Consider the following 15,384-nt stretch of genomic DNA (forward strand, 5'->3'; position numbering starts at 1 on the left):
AAACCTAGCCCTGGTCAGGGTGGAGTATTTGCGCCATTAGCATTGGAGTAAGTTGCATGAGAATCTCGTTGAAAGTCAACCTAAGAGTCCTTCACATAGGGTTACCAACAAGACTATCACGATCCCACCACCACCACCCGTTTCTGACGTCACTGCAAAGTCCAAAGTGAATGTAGGAGGTGTTGTTGGCGGTGTCGTGGGCGGCGTCGCAGGGGTGGTGCTCATCTTAGCGGTCGCATTCTTCTGCTGGCGGCGCTCGCGACAGCGATCAATAGAAATTGAGAAGGACGATGATTTACGGCCCCGCGAACCAGATCCCTTCCCATATAATGTACCGCCCATCGTGACTACTGCAGTCTCGAACTCAGATGCGCAAAGCCCTCAATCTGATGCGCAAAGTCCTCAATCTGATGCGCCAACATTCCAGCCGTTGATGTCCTCGAAGCTGCGCGAACATCTCCGCTCTCAAGGTCAGAGTGCAACGGGCGCCGGTCCTGTCTCAACATCGAACTATAGTGGTACTACTGGTTCTGCGCCTGCTTCCAGCCAGAACCCTCCTTCGACCGTCGGCTCCAGCGGAGTACCCATATCCCCCACCGAGATAAGCGGGTTGCGAGCAGAGGTAGAGAATTTGCGCAGAGCGATGGAGGAAATCCGAATGGAGGCACCTCCAGAGTACGAGGGCCCGCCGGCTAGTCCCGCCGTGGTGTAAGTGTTGCTATTGTATTTTTAAAGGGACTTTTGCTTGTCACCTATATCAATCTTTTGGACGCGTTCTGTTCTGTATTATAGTACATCTATATAGTCAACTTTTATTAGCATGTGTGTTTGCGGGATTGCTGCAACTGTACCTTGAACTTGGAATTAGACGATCAGCTGAGAATATCACGTGGATGGGATCGTAATTACGCGCGATTGATGATGCCCAATGGCTCCCCGCCCAAAGTCGCCGCATCCATTCCGCTCGCGGCCGCTCTGCGTGAAGCACCTCTTCGCTTGACTTCATTCACCTCACACTTGTCTCTTCTTATAGCCATAATGTCTCTTCAGGGTCTCATCTCCGGCACAGAGTGCGCCGTGCCTTTCAACCCACTGTCCCAAGTGCTCAAGCACACCGAAGGCGATCGCAGTTTGCAGCAGGTATGCTCAATCCTCGGCCGGTTCTTTAAATACATCTCAACTCTCCAACAGGATAGAATTGCGGGGCCATCTACTGCTCGCGTGCGTGCTGTGCTACTTCCCTGGTTCATGAATACTGACAGGGATAGAATAGCTCCATCATCTCCCGAGCACTACGTCTGGATCTGGCTCGCAACAAGACCTGACTCATGCTCGCCAATTCTTCGACGAGAGTACACATACATCTGCACAAGCTCAGGCTTTTGCGCTTGCACCGCATATTCCCCCCCAACTTGCACATGCTCTCGAGCGCTCAGCCAATGTCCTCCCCGACCTTTCTAGTGCTTGGAATCAAACCAGTGGCAAACCAGTCTTATATGGGCAGGTTCCGCATGGTGAACAACTGGGTTCCCGTGCTTCTGGCTGGTCTGCTGAGTTTGGCAGAGCGTCTGGCATGCCTGCACAAGGTCCCGCTCCAGGTGCTTCCATGCAACGGCAAGAGTGTCAGTATCGTGGTTTTGATGTGTACATGCAGCTCATTCCAGTTGAATCCAGATTCTCAAACATCACGCATGTCTCCCGCATTTTATGGAGGTGCCATGCAGTCGTATATGTATCCGTCCGCCATGGGCAACGTCGGCATTCCGCCTTTGGTTGCCCAGCAAGGAAAGGGGAAAGGCAAGGAAATAGACTTTGAAGCTGCTTTTGCTCAAGCGACTGCCTCGTTTGCCACTGAGCATGCAGGCAGCGCACGAATCGTCGAGGTTGAAGATAGTACCGATGATCTTACAGAGCGCCTACAGGAATCGAGGTTGGAAGGTGGCGGTGATTCTTTAGAGTATGGCACAGATTTCCAAACGTGCGTTTATGGTTCCAGACATGGTCTTTGGCCAAGTGGATGTTGACTGGAGATATCCTAGCGTGTGGGAGAATCTCAGGAATTCTGGTCTTCCTCCTCCGGAAGAAGACCAATTCAAGTGGGAAGCACAGTTTAATCAACTTATGAATTCGGAGCGCGAAGACGATATGTTAGATTATGGCAAATCCTTACAGCAAGCATACGACGAGGGCATGTCGAGCACAAGTAATCAACGAAGTATAGAGTACACCGATGAAGGGCTGCCGCGCTTGAGTTCCTATGTCTTCGGTACGTCTCATTGCTGATGTCGCTTGGTACAGACTGATCCCCGATGTTTAGAGAAGGATAATCGATACTTGGATCCTTCCACCTCTTCGCGTTCGCATCTTCAGGCAGCTAAGGACCTACTTGAACAGAACGGTTCGCTCTCAGAGGTTGCTCTATTACTGGAAGCTGCTATCCAGCGCGGTGAGCTCGGTGAAGGGGGCTACGAAGCCTGGATTCTTTTGGGGGAGACAAGAAGCATGGACGAGCGGGAGGATGCTGCCATGCGCGCCTTGACGGAAGGTGTCAAGATAGCGGAAGCGGCCGGTGCCGATGGAGCTGGAATGCTGGTGAGTGAATTGTAAGACATCTTTTTCCACAGTCAGTTTGATGAGGGCATGGATGCCTAGTCATTGGCTGTCTCCTTCACGAATGAATCAATCGAGCGGGGTGCACATACTATGCTCCTCCAATGGCTTCGGGCTCGTTACCCATCGCTCGATATACCAGAGGCCGCGTGGCAGTCCTTGAAGGGCGCTGCGTGGAATTCTCATGAAAAAGTTACAGACGTATTCCTCAAGTTGGCTCGCGAGCAGTTTAGCCGGGGCGAGATGGATCCGGACGTGCAGATAGGTCTTGGAATCCTTTTCTATACAAGCAGCGAATTTGATCGCGCGAAGGATTGTTTCGAGGCTGCCCTCGCAGTCCGACCTAGAGTGAGAGCTGTCTCACGTGTACTGTTGATATCTGCTGATACCTTCGCAGGATTACTTGCTTTGGAATCGTATGGGGTCTGCGCTCTCGAACGGGAATAAGCCTGAGGAAGCCCTTGGCGCCTACAGGGAGGCATTGCAGCTACGTCCTACGTACACTCGGGCGATATACAATGTTGCGGTAGCGTGTGCGTATCCCATACTATGAGGTGCAACGGAACGCCGAAATGGCTCATTCCCATCCGTTGATCCGTAGGCCTCAATATCGGCGCCTTGCAGGAAGCCGCAGAACACCTTTTGGGTGCGCTGGCGATGCAGGACATGTCAGGAGGTGCAAAGAGCGACCAACTATGGCACACGCTTCGGCGGGTATTTGTCCAGATGGTAAATTCTCGCGTGTCTGGACCGAACTCTTTCAGACTGACTGATTGTGCCGATACAGGGCCGACAAAACCTGGCTGAGATGGCGATTCCTACAACAGACGTCGCTCTGTTCCGGAAGGAAGGGTTTGATTTTTAGTGATAGATTCTGTACAATGCTTTGAATATTTACTGCTATGTTGGAGCTAGGTCTACACTACTCTGAAGAGCGAGGACAAACGCTAAGCATGCTCGCCTGGAGGACTGTCCAACGTTAATCCCTGTGAATGAAGGGGCTTTGAGGAGTCTGGTGATCGCGTGATTGAGATCGATGTGACGCAACTGCGATGGTCTGTGTGACAAGTGCCCATTTTCCGGTCCGCGATGGTTATTGGCCGAGGAATGAGAGTCATGAGTTTCCGCTCATATTTTAGCAGACGGGTCCCCGGTCGCGGTCGACCTGAACCCCCAGGTATCTCTCGAGTCTCTGCTATCTCTTGTCTCTCCCCACCATGTCCGTCGATATGTGCGTATCGCTCTTGCTCTGGCCATCCGTTTTCATCAATTGACCCGCATCTGCAGCCATACGGTGCCGAAGGCGTCAGCCTCGAGCAATGCCAAGCTCAACAAGATCTCTAGCATCCTCACGCAGGATAAGGTCAGTGAACCCAGCATTGAGTGCCGAAAGTGAAGATTATTGTGCTGATTTGCATCGGACAGGCACGCGGAGGTGCCCAAGCCATGTGTAGGATCGCCGCTGAACTTCGGATGCTTCGGACCACTGACATAATTTGCAGTATACGCGGTTGGTTTGACAGAGGAGGACATGAATAAGCCCCAGGTATGCTATGACTTTACAGCCAGTCCTTGGGCATCGTATTCATATTTTTGCCTGTAGATTGGTATTTCTCCGATATGGTGGGAGGGTGAGTCGTGAAAATGTTCCAGACGTCGATCGCATTTACTGACGTTGATGCAGGAAACCCGTGCAACTCGCACCTTGTGAGTGCGCAATGGCTCCTATTTATGTCATGCACTCAGTATTCCGCATTCTATTCAGCTGGAACTTGCCATGAAAGTTAAAGAGGGCTGCAAACAAGAGGGCCTCGTTGGTCTCACATTCAACACCATTGGTGTCAGGTGTGTCTGCAATTTGTTGAACTGCATTGGCCGCGCCGTTGACAGCGACGATCAGCGACGCTATTACGATGGGTACTGATGGTGGGCATGAACTATTCTTCGATCGTGGTGTCAGAATTGACTTTTTAACTTCCTAGGAATGAGATATTCGTGCGTGCCGCCATGTTATGCGTCCAAATATCATCCCAAATAATCCTCTACTACTAGGCTTCCGAGTCGTGACTTGATTGCGGACTCTATTGAAGCGGTACGAATCCCGTTTTCGCTCTTTATTCAGCCTGAATTCACTTGACGACTTCTTAGGTCACACTGGTAAAAAGCTACCTCGCCGTGCGTATGGTCAGCCATTTACGGAATATGACTCTAGGCACAATACTACGACGCCAACATCTCGCTCCCGGGGTGAGTCGTCTTTTCCCAGTTGTACCGCTGGAAACAAACTGGCGTTCTAGATGTGACAAGAACATGCCGGGAACTGTCATGGCTGCAGCTCGCCACAATCGCCCAACTATCATCGTTTACGGCGGTACCATTCAGCATGGTGTTCGGAACGTCGACTGTCCCGCACTCGGTCACAAGAAGGGTGATGACATGAACATCGCCGATGCCTTTGAATCCTATGGTATGTATTACAAGGTGTCAGGGGAGAAAGACTCAACGAATTCTAACTAGGTGCTTTCGCCGTCGGGAACATTAGCGAGGAGGAACGTTTCGATGTTGTCCGTTACTCGTGTCCTGGGGCAGGTGCTTGCGGAGGCATGTACACGTACGTCTGCAGTCGCTCTGTTGGAGTGAATGATCTCCTAACGGTCTCAAAGTGCCAACACCATGTCGAGTGCTCTGGAGGTGTTGGGCATGTCGTTGCCTTATTCCTCCAGCACGCCAGCCACCTACCCCGAAAAGGCCCAAGAGTGCTTCAAAGCTGCGAAGTACATGAGGACATTGCTTGAACTTGACATTAAGCCGAAGTTAGAACTGCGACGACCAGATGGAGAACAGAACGCTAATGTAATCTTGCTCCCAGGGACATCCTCACCCGCGCAGCATTCGTGAACGCCATCACCGTCGTCAACGTTTTGGGTGGCTCGACGAATTCGGTCCTACACCTTCTGGCAATGTCTCGTGCCGCTGATGTCAATCTCACGATCGATGACTTCCAGGAGATCGCTGACAGGACGCCGTACTTATGCGACCTCAAGTAGGCATTTTTCCAGAATCATGTTGACGGGGTAGTTGACCCGTTTGTGATAGGCCATCTGGAAAGTACCTGATGGAGAACCTGCACAAGGTCGGCGGTATCCCATCATTGCTGAAGTACCTCTTGAAGAACACCAACCTCATTGACGGAAGCACGCTGACCGTCACCGGGAAGACGCTCGCTGAAAACGTAGAAGACGCTGTCGACCTGGAATTCGAGAATCAGGGCGTCATTCGACCATTGAGCAACCCGATCAAACCGGTGAGTGTTGCATATATTGGTCTGGGGATCTTATGCTCATTGGATTTCTCATGTGTAGACTGGCCACTTGACGATCCTCCGCGGAAATCTTGCGCCAGGAACGGCCGTAGCGAAGCTGACTGGTAAGGAGGGGCTGCGTTTCGAGGTGTGCATTATTCCAAGACGACTCTAAGAGGACTCCATGCTGATGATATGACACGCAGGGTGTTGCGAAATGCTTCGACCGGTGCGCTTTCTTGAGTCGAGTACCGTATCCCGCCTCCTGCTGACCATGCTGACGATACAGCGTGGGAGATTTCTATCCTGCTTTGGAGGCGGGTCAAGTTAAGGAGGGTATGGTGCTTGTCTTCCGTTACCAGGGCCCCAAGGGCGCGCCCGGAATGCCGGAGGTCAGTTCCTTTGCTTGGTCCGAAGCCGCTGTCTTAACATCCTGTCAGATGTTGGGCCCCACCAGTGCCCTCATGGGTGCAGGCTTGGGCGGCAAGACGGCTCTGATCACAGACGGCCGTTTCTCAGGTGCCTCTCGAGGATTCATCATCGGTAGGACTACCCCCTTTTTTTTGCTTAATGCGCACTTACGTTTGCCGATTGCAGGTCACGTCGTACCCGAGGCGCAGCTGGGCGGCCCCATCGGGCTTGTTCAGGATGGGGATAAGATCACGATCGATGCGGCGACACGCACGATTACCTGGGACGTCGACGAGCAAGAGCAGACGCGCCGCCGTGCGTCGTGGGAGGCGAACGGACCGCGCGAGTTCCGCGAGAAGCGCGGTGTGCTGTACCGTTACGCACGGGACGTCGCAGCCGCGAACGTTGGCGCATACTGCGACTAAGGCGATCACAACCGCTGAAAGACGGTGCAGAAGGAAGAAGATGCTTGTAGTAGTGATAACATGCATTGTAACGTAGAAGCCGCGCATTGCTTTAGATATGTACCCGTGTATGACCATCTTCAAGAATAAAGAGTACAAACTTGTCGTGTCAATGGTATCTGAGATGTAAGCTAGAGTAGATGCGTTGAACATTAGTGCTTGCGTGTACGGACTAAGAGGCATACTACATACCGAATAATTCCAGCAGTTATAACATAGTGGGAGGGATAATAAGTAGGAGAACATAACATGGGTATGAAGTTATCAGCCATCTGCGACACGACGTGTGTGTCTGGATGAAAGGGAGCAAGTCTCCTGTTGGGTGTGGATGGTTGCTGGCAAAGAATGAGTCGACAGCTGTGATGCAGAGACCACCCCCGGCTCCTTCTCCTTCCCGCCCTTCACCTCTGTCCGCGCCAAGGGTATAGTTTTGGCATGCTCCGGCTGGGCACGAACATCAGCCTTCGGGTCGTCTGGGACGATACGTTCGCCAGGGGCACGAATGCCTTGAATAACAGCCGGGTCGGGCGGGATGATGAATGCCTCGGGTTTGGGCGGAGGCACGTCGAGCTCGCGGTGGCTGCGAAGGCCGGCGTTGCGCACGGCCTGATGACCCTTCCAACGCTTGTAGGCGTACATGAGGAGCCCGACGATCCATGCGATGCCAATGGTGGCGCCTGAGACAGAGCCGGAAATGAGGGGAACGAGGTCACGACGTCTATTGAAAGAATGAACGCTGGGAGGGCGGAAACGACGGGAAAGACTGACCCATGGAGAACTGCTTGTCCGGATTGCTGTGGAGTCTCTGCATCGACGACAAAGGTCACCGCAGGCATGCTGTAATACATCGTAATTCGTTCAGCAGAATTTCTTCTATATGGCCATGGATGTGTTCACCTATCCTTGACTCAAGGCCAGTATGTCGCTTCTCTGTCGTGGTTGGAGGTGTCTGGGCGGGTGCGAGAGGTGCCCGGGACGAGGAAGCAGGACAAAGGCAGGCAGAGTGGAGAAGAGGCATGATGTGGGGTGAGTTCAATTCGGTCATCGCAGTGCGTTCCTGGCCCACATCCACTGGTACGCGGGATCAGCCGCGACTCGTGGCTCACTGCCTCCATCCTGCGAGACAGACTAGTCCCTGGCCAGTGGCCGCCAACGGGTTCGACTGCGTACGTTACGCTCAAATGGGAGCCTGAGTGGCATGCTACTGTGGGATGTATGACTCGGAGGCGACCACGCTTGCCTCATACCATGACAGCCTCTGAGTCGGCTCGCAGGTGAAGTAGTCAATGCCACCCTCGCAGCTGCTAACAGATTACCGACTTCTCCCAACGCATTGTTCCCATCTGTTGCTGTAATTTCGTCAACAGCAGCAGAACTCCTTGCAGGCTGTATAATTGTTGGCTCTGACATCCTTCTGCATTACACATGCTCCTCCGTCCTGGACTGGCTTTTATCCGTTGATCAAAAGATTCATCGATACAGCTACTACCAATAATCCATAAAGTGGCATCATGAATATTGTGCTGGGTGAGCTGGCTTGTGTACTACTGTAAGTGCCCTGGTCGCTTTTCACCTCACGGCACGTAGAGTTCTTTGCCCCGCGACGCGAACGGGCGATGAATTAGTAACGGGCGAAAGCAATGCACTTGCGTTGCTAACCAACTAAGGGCATAACCTCGTCTCCATAGCAATATCTGACGCGGAGGCGGCGCACTCACTGCATCGACGAGTTTGATTAGGATGTCAGGCCTGTTCAATAGCCTGAACGAGCCCATGCGACTCGACTGGGACATGGCGGCCGTTTAATGTCAAGTGATGCTATCACGGAGCCGTGGAGTCGGCAATGGGCGCAACTTGTAGTCTCGTACATGGTGAGCGTTCCGCTCGATTGTGCATCTCCACGTTGTGATAAAGCAGCAAGCGGCAGCTACAACGACCGATGGCTGCGCATGTGCACAGCTACCATCATGTGCAAGTACTCAGTGCGTGGTGTAGAACAGCGCCTACACAGCTTTCGGGTCCTGAAAGTAGCTTGCAATGGTGAACCGCATCTTCACAAGACAGCCCTGATCACCAATCAATCATGATAATGCACGGGATAGCGGTGGTACCGCTCTCCTCTGCACTTATTTCAAGGCGAACTCGCGAACCAATCTTGCAACATCTCCACTGCTCGACGCGCATCTCAAAAGCTTTACAAAGACCCGTGCTCTCCTCAACTCCTGCGTATCCAACCGTTTAGTATCCAGAACATTAAAAGATCATGTCTTACCAGTCGGGTTACTCCCAAGCCCCCGCACAATACGCTGGCTCCTTTCCTCCCCCCCAAGGTACACCTCCCCCAGCTGGTCCCAGCGAAACGGGCAATGCTAGAATCACAGGCTCCTACGAGGGCGTGCAGTTCAAGATTGACCATCGGGATGATAACACCATGCTCTACATGCGTATCCAGCCAGGCTACGAGATCCTTGCAAAACCAGGCAGCATGGTCACGATGGACCCGTCTGTCCAGATCAAGGGAAAAGTGCGCATCCTGCACGCACAACGAGTCTTAATGGAAACTGATAAGCGAGATGCTTCGTAGATGAATTTCAGTTTCAAGAAGTTGCTGACAGGAGGAGAGGCGAGTATAGATCTTGGCGTTATCAACGCGCAGCTCATCGCGTCTGCAGCTGTCGTTCATGCACTTCTGGGGTCCAGGGGAGGTGGTGTTGACTCCTGAAATGTGGGGCGACATCACTCGGATCCAACTGGACGGCAACTCACCGTGGCACTTCGGGAAGCACGCGTTCCTTGCTTGCACGCCGGGTGTTCAGATGACAACCAAATCCCAGAGCTTTGGGAAAATGCTCTGTATGTTACTTATTTCCCCATTCGATATTGGTGGCGCTAACTGGCATGATGCGTAGTCTCTGGTCATGGCTTGTTCGTTTCCCAAGCTACCGGTGTCGGCATGCTGTTCCTGCACGGTTTGGGTACCATCATTTCACGCGATCTGCGACCAGGAGAGCAGTGGATTGGTGAGCATTCTTTCCGTTGCATCATGCACGTGTGCAAGTACTCACGGTGAATTGCTACTAGTCAACAACAACCATCTTGTTGCGTGGAACTGCCAGTACAACATGGAGAAGATCCAAGCGGGAGGTCTCCTTTCTACCCTTCAAACCGACGAGGGAGCTGTTTGCAGGTGCGTCGCTTTCGATGCTGTAACTATTGATGGGTCGTCGACAACTCTTCTTGAAGGTTTACCGGGCCCGGCACCGTCTTCATTCAATCGAAGAGTACCGACGCCATCATCGGCTGGATTTCAGACAGACTGCCCAACAACAACTGAGGATGGTCTACTATCACATGTCAGATTGTACTTGGAACACTATGTATCTCGCAAAAATTGTATATATACCATGAATTTTGTAAGTCTTGTCACTTTGAATTATGATTTTGCCCCGTACATGTCATGTGACCGCGTTTTGCGATGCATACATCGTCGGAAATGCTTGCAATCATTCCTTACTACTATCTGGAACATCCGGTTCATTCTTATTGACTTGGACGGCTCACATGTCACACTCAACTACTGCGACAACGGTCTACGACCTGTTGAAGTATTCACGTTCGTCTGCACAGGTGAATGGGACCGCCAATCAAGCGGAAGAGTGGCAGCATTTCTCGAATCCGACTATCCGGCTGTTCGTAGATGTCAAAAAGTCGTCTGTGGGAGAGTTGGAGTCATTTAAGACGCGTGTCGTCTGGTCACTTAACGCAGGAAATGATACCATGGACGTGGATCAGCGTGAAGTCGTTTTTGTGCGATAGTTCTGTGGTAGTAAACACTGTTAGATACTGATACGCTTCATCGCCTTAGGAGGACCTCGATTTACTTACTTTCTCCTCTATGAATCAAATTCAAATGGCCCAAGGTTTCCCGCTGAAAGCAGTTTATCGTGATGCAGTTGTCGGATTTCGATATTTGTATCCTCGGACGATTCCTGTGGGAACCCCGCCAGTGCGCATTTATCTAATCATTTTTCACAGACTGATTTATCCAAGGATGTCCAGTCATATAAACGGTTTCAGATAACTTTTCAGACCGTATCATTTGCTACCAGCTTCATCAATTCCATCAAATATATCTGTCCCTGCAAGGCAACAAATCCCGTTCTGCCCGGACACACTATCAACAGGGCTGCCACAATGATGCAGCGCGCGAATGCACCGGCTCCCATTGTATCCATTGCGCCTTCAAGTCGTACAGCAAATTCGATTGCTTCTCATCCGGCTTCTGTGCGATTTTCCAAGACCAGCATAGAGTCACTTATACACCCCAACAATGCACCTGCAAACGAGCAACAATCGCAGTTCTCATCTGATTCTGCGGGTGCAGTCTCTGTCAACGAGCAGCTATCCTCGCTGAATGATGATCCGGCACGAACTACTGGCGTGACTCCTCTGCAGATATCTTCCTCTGGACAACATCCTGGCGATACTCGGGACTTAGAAGCATCTAGCCAAGGAACTGATACAAGCTGGCGCGCCCCTCTTAGCTATGCACCTAATGCCCCGGTACAATCTGGTATACATACTCATGGTCGCGCTCGCGCTGGTCTTCCTTCTTCTGACGATCCAAACGTGTCTCGACCATCGTCTGCTATCACTGCCTCCTCAGTGCTTCCAGACTGCTCAGCTTGCACGTCATCTCAGGCTCCTGTGGGAATCCCTGAACCAGTCTCTGACTCTACTTGGTCTGTGTCTACTCCTTCGCGGACTCAGTCTGACATGGGTCCTCCGCCTGTGCCGCCTCACACTACGGCGCCCGCCCAGATGTCAACATCACAGACGATGGGTCTGACTCCTACTGCTAATGTGATAGCACCTGCCACTGAATCATTTCTGACATCGCTAAGCGATTCAGTCTATCCATATAACTTGTCACGGGCTGATCTGGAATCTCTGGTCGCTCGAATTGTCCGAGAAGATGGGTTCGTGAAATTGGTACGCTCATCTATTGTCGAGTGAACGGACTAGTCTCATCTCAGCCGCTGATTAGCTAGAGGACCTCGACTCGATGTGGAAAATCAAAGGTTTCCTGCGGCAGATTTGAATTGACCGTCTCTGAAACACGATGTAATACCGTGATCACTGAACAGACATTCAAATTCCAATGACCCCAATCTATTGCCCGGCCTGACATCGGAAGGTGCAAGATGATCGACTACAACTCAACACGCAGCTGTCTGACATCATTTACCGACACCACGTATCCGACACGAAGGGTTGGTCACTGGGGTAGTTAGCGACGCGCTGGTAGGTAATTATACTACATGATTGACATCCGTCTATCCATTATAAGTTGTGAAACAAAGCCGTGAGATTTGTAAGATATGTCGAAACATCTTAGAAGGGAATTTCCTAATTGCTTCCAGAAGCCTCGAGTCTCTCTGGACCTTGCTCAATGACTGCTGCGAACATCTGGTCCCAATTAGCAGCGAGTTCGGCAGACTCCTGAGGGTTCTTCTTGTAACGCTCCAAGTCTCGCAGCGAGAACCAAAGGAATCGCGCAAGGTCTTCGAAGACAATTACAATGTGCACTGTATGGTCTCCTCGATTGTCATTCTTCCAGTCCTGGACCTGTTCTTCAGTGCAGTCCAGTTCGCGCAACCTTTCAGCCATCTGTTCATGGGAGTAGACCTTTCCTTGCACCATCTGGGAGAGGAGATCCAACAGAAGCATGGCATGTTCGGACTATTCAGAATATTCACTTGCTCTGAAAGACCGTGCGACGTCAGGCGGGTAAGGACGCCTCTCGACTTCGACAAACATACTTCAGATGAGATAGATCTTCAACCCGATAGTAACACAAATCATGTTAAAACACACCAGTGGGTGGCGAGACGGTCTGGAGGGTGATTAGCTAGGTCCAATGCAATGAGCGACATGGTTTGAAAGGTGCTCCTCCAACAATTGAGCCATTTAGAGAAGTCGTTATTCAACTCGTTGACTTCGCTATCCCGGGCGAGCGATTCTTGGAAGGCTTCTCCGGTGCGACAGCGCTACTTATGCGTGACCCAGGCCGCTTTCTGGCACACCTTTGAGCAATAGCGCACCATCCTAAGCGGTTCATCGTGCATCAACTACTGCTCTGAACCCGGAGGAGGTGCGATGGTACCATGACTACGCACTTGCATTGGCCGCATATCTTGAGGTTTCGTTTGCCCACTTTTTTCAGGCAATATGAACACCGCTCTGTGTAGTCGTTATCTCGAAGAGACATGGGAGGCGTATTGTGCAAGGGAGAGCCAAGATATGCAAGGTGAACTGATACCCACAGGAATTTTACAGAGTAAGTCCAAGTGTTACGTCGTAAGGTTACAGCCGGGCTGAGCCTGCAGTCTATACGCGACGCGACGCCACTCACCAAGCCGGATTTAGGGCAGATAACACGCGTGATCAACAGTCGTACAGTATAAGGATCAATATGTTCTATGGATTACAGTAACGTACAAGTAGTCTAATTGAGCGCTAGGAAGTCGGTGAGGTATGCATAATTAAAAGGTAACGTGAGAGGACAACATTTGCTACTTGGTAATGTGAATCATTGATAGGAATTTGAGGACATCATAAAGCAAAGTCTTTTACACCTTGATACCAGCTTTGAGAGTCAACAGAGCCCGAGTTGCATGGAACGCAACACGAATGAAATGGAAAAGGGCCCACATGACACCAACTGACAGTCAGATTGTCGGTTAGCCATCGAAATAAAATCGACCAAAAGACTTACTGAAGAGAATCGGGATCCAAAATAAAATAAGCATACGATCATCTGTATCAACATCATTAGGCTATCATGTGAGCAGCAGAATTACGAAAGCGACAAACGTTTCTTACGCTGCTTGCGCGAAGATTTATGCGCTGAGCGTTGAGCGTGAGTCTGAACGTCTTGTTCACGGATTGGAAGCGAATCATAGCTGATGCGAATAACTGATTGATCAGGCTCAGAATCTTGTGTTGTAGCACTGGCCGACGGTGTGTCATCTACGTGTTTCGACGATAACACAACAGGGTCAGAATCTCTTGGAGAATAGGCTGGAGGAGCGTCGGTGACATCTTCGCTCTGCTCAGCAGGGGCACCTGTCACGTTCTCGCCCTGTTGTGGAGGCATGGCGGATTGCGTCAACCACTTCTCCCAGAAGGCTCGCCATTCCTGTATCATCGGGGAGGTATTGACACTCTTCTCGTCTTCATCCGTCCGCTTTCCCTCAGCGCGCCTTTCTCCCCATAAAGCGGACAAGGCAGGCATGGGAACAAACACAGGGAAGACGGCAGGCATCTGAGAAAGGGCATTCCAAGCAGGGATGGCGGGTAGATGAAGGAGGGGGAAATTGGGAATCATGCCTTGTGGGGTTTGCCACTGAGCTAGCGTGCGCGAAAATGTCTCCATGAAAGATGCGACTTGTTTCTCATCCGGTAGGCCTGCTTCAAAAATCTTCTCGTCTGGCTGAACTGGAGATACTGGTTGCAATTTGGAATCGGCGTTTCGAAGGGTATGACATGATCGCCGCTTCCGCAAAGTTGACTTGCGCCCATCGCGATACCAGGTCATGCTCTTCGTCCTAATATTGTCTTCCTCCTCCTCCTCCGCGTCACCCCAAGCAGCTTCCTCTTCGTCCTCGTGCCCATAGCTACGGCCGTTTTCAGAGCCGCTGTCAATCAAAGCGAAGTCGAAGAATCCATTCGGAGCAACTTCGGCGGGCGTCTTCCCTAGCGCATTGACGATATCGAGGGCCGCGCCGGCTTCGACAAGAACCCTCGCGCAATCCGTAGATTGGACAAGAGCAGCAACGAAAAGTGCCGTGCAGCCATTCTTATCCCGGGCATCTATGTCAATATTATGCGAAACCAAGAATTTAGCGAGAGCCGGGAACTTGGCCATAGTCGCAAGATGCAAAAGGGTTTGACCGCTAGGGCTTCGATAGGAGATCGAAGGAGACAACGACTCAGTGGGACCATCGATAGGGACGTCGATAACAGAGAGAAATTCAAGGAGAACCCTTTCAAAGTCGCCGTTGTTGCGCGTTCGACTCACTAAAAGACGCCTGAAATCAGGGGTAGACTCGACCGTGTTTGCCAGTTGCATGGCATTGTCCACCTGAGCTGTGCTTCCCGAAGTGTCGGAATCCGGATTACCAACGATGCGCATGGCAACATTCCTCGCATCTTCAATCTTGCCTGTCATCTTCAATCCGACAACCTGGAGAGCAAGTTCCATACTAGATGGTTGTTAGTTCTGATATGACACAAACGAGCAAGGCAAACGCATACAGGGCTCGATCCGTTTCATCTTTGTAAGTGAAAATGCACGGCGCTGTGCCATCCTCCTCCTTTGCCATGCCATCAAACCATACAGGTACACTTCCCGGGTTAGTGCTGGGCGGCAAGAGGCAAACCAGCGTATTGTCACTCCACCGCTGTGTGGAGCTTGAGATCGCTCCACCAAACACGCAGTTCAATTGCATGGAGGAATGGAAGTTCGCACCGAGCACAGTTACCTCTACACCGCCATAGGTAGGACCGGATGATGGAATGAGGCGGGGGATCTTT

At 51.4% G+C, this 15,384-nt stretch overlaps 6 protein-coding genes across 6 annotated transcripts; 4 read left to right on the forward strand and 2 right to left on the reverse strand.

Moving 5' to 3' along the window:
- Positions 1-921: 921 nt before the first annotated feature.
- On the forward strand, positions 922-3,475 carry FIBRA_03988 (uncharacterized protein; the record flags this gene model as incomplete). The annotated part of the gene is made up of 10 exons (XM_012325809.1): positions 922-1,140; positions 1,192-1,221; positions 1,274-1,622; positions 1,675-1,978; positions 2,040-2,266; positions 2,318-2,592; positions 2,653-2,958; positions 3,008-3,143; positions 3,212-3,339; positions 3,398-3,475. The coding sequence occupies 10 exons, from the start codon at positions 922-924 to the stop codon at positions 3,473-3,475; spliced, it is 2,052 nt and encodes a 683-aa protein (XP_012181199.1).
- A 352-nt stretch (positions 3,476-3,827) lies between these two features.
- Positions 3,828-6,747, forward strand: FIBRA_03989 (uncharacterized protein; the record flags this gene model as incomplete). Its single annotated transcript, XM_012325810.1, has 22 exons — positions 3,828-3,841; positions 3,898-3,973; positions 4,036-4,060; positions 4,113-4,156; positions 4,214-4,241; positions 4,295-4,317; positions 4,376-4,455; positions 4,511-4,536; positions 4,593-4,605; positions 4,663-4,702; positions 4,759-4,767; positions 4,823-4,857; positions 4,908-5,077; positions 5,128-5,215; positions 5,274-5,423; positions 5,480-5,653; positions 5,707-5,914; positions 5,973-6,059; positions 6,118-6,140; positions 6,201-6,303; positions 6,352-6,454; positions 6,509-6,747. The coding sequence occupies 22 exons, from the start codon at positions 3,828-3,830 to the stop codon at positions 6,745-6,747; spliced, it is 1,758 nt and encodes a 585-aa protein (XP_012181200.1).
- A 303-nt stretch (positions 6,748-7,050) lies between these two features.
- On the reverse strand, positions 7,051-7,622 carry FIBRA_03990 (uncharacterized protein; the record flags this gene model as incomplete). The annotated part of the gene is made up of 2 exons (XM_012325811.1): positions 7,051-7,504; positions 7,555-7,622. The coding sequence occupies 2 exons, from the start codon at positions 7,620-7,622 to the stop codon at positions 7,051-7,053; spliced, it is 522 nt and encodes a 173-aa protein (XP_012181201.1).
- Positions 7,623-9,049: 1,427 nt separating this feature from the next.
- On the forward strand, positions 9,050-10,120 carry FIBRA_03991 (uncharacterized protein; the record flags this gene model as incomplete). Its single annotated transcript, XM_012325812.1, has 6 exons — positions 9,050-9,310; positions 9,371-9,427; positions 9,459-9,639; positions 9,696-9,806; positions 9,868-9,973; positions 10,030-10,120. The coding sequence occupies 6 exons, from the start codon at positions 9,050-9,052 to the stop codon at positions 10,118-10,120; spliced, it is 807 nt and encodes a 268-aa protein (XP_012181202.1).
- Positions 10,121-10,347: 227 nt separating this feature from the next.
- Positions 10,348-11,887, forward strand: FIBRA_03992 (uncharacterized protein; the record flags this gene model as incomplete). Its single annotated transcript, XM_012325813.1, has 4 exons — positions 10,348-10,593; positions 10,652-10,792; positions 10,822-11,778; positions 11,834-11,887. The coding sequence occupies 4 exons, from the start codon at positions 10,348-10,350 to the stop codon at positions 11,885-11,887; spliced, it is 1,398 nt and encodes a 465-aa protein (XP_012181203.1).
- A 308-nt stretch (positions 11,888-12,195) lies between these two features.
- FIBRA_03993 (uncharacterized protein) lies at positions 12,196-15,299 on the reverse strand (the record flags this gene model as incomplete). Its single annotated transcript, XM_012325814.1, has 5 exons — positions 12,196-12,528; positions 13,425-13,510; positions 13,565-13,606; positions 13,672-15,053; positions 15,106-15,299. The coding sequence occupies 5 exons, from the start codon at positions 15,297-15,299 to the stop codon at positions 12,196-12,198; spliced, it is 2,037 nt and encodes a 678-aa protein (XP_012181204.1).
- Between the last annotated feature and the right edge of the window lie 85 nt (positions 15,300-15,384).

The sequence above is a fragment of the Fibroporia radiculosa genome (genome assembly GCF_000313525.1).
Source record: "Fibroporia radiculosa TFFH 294 genomic supercontigs, scaffold2508, whole genome shotgun sequence".
NCBI classification, from domain to species: Eukaryota; Fungi; Basidiomycota; class Agaricomycetes; order Polyporales; family Fibroporiaceae; genus Fibroporia; species Fibroporia radiculosa.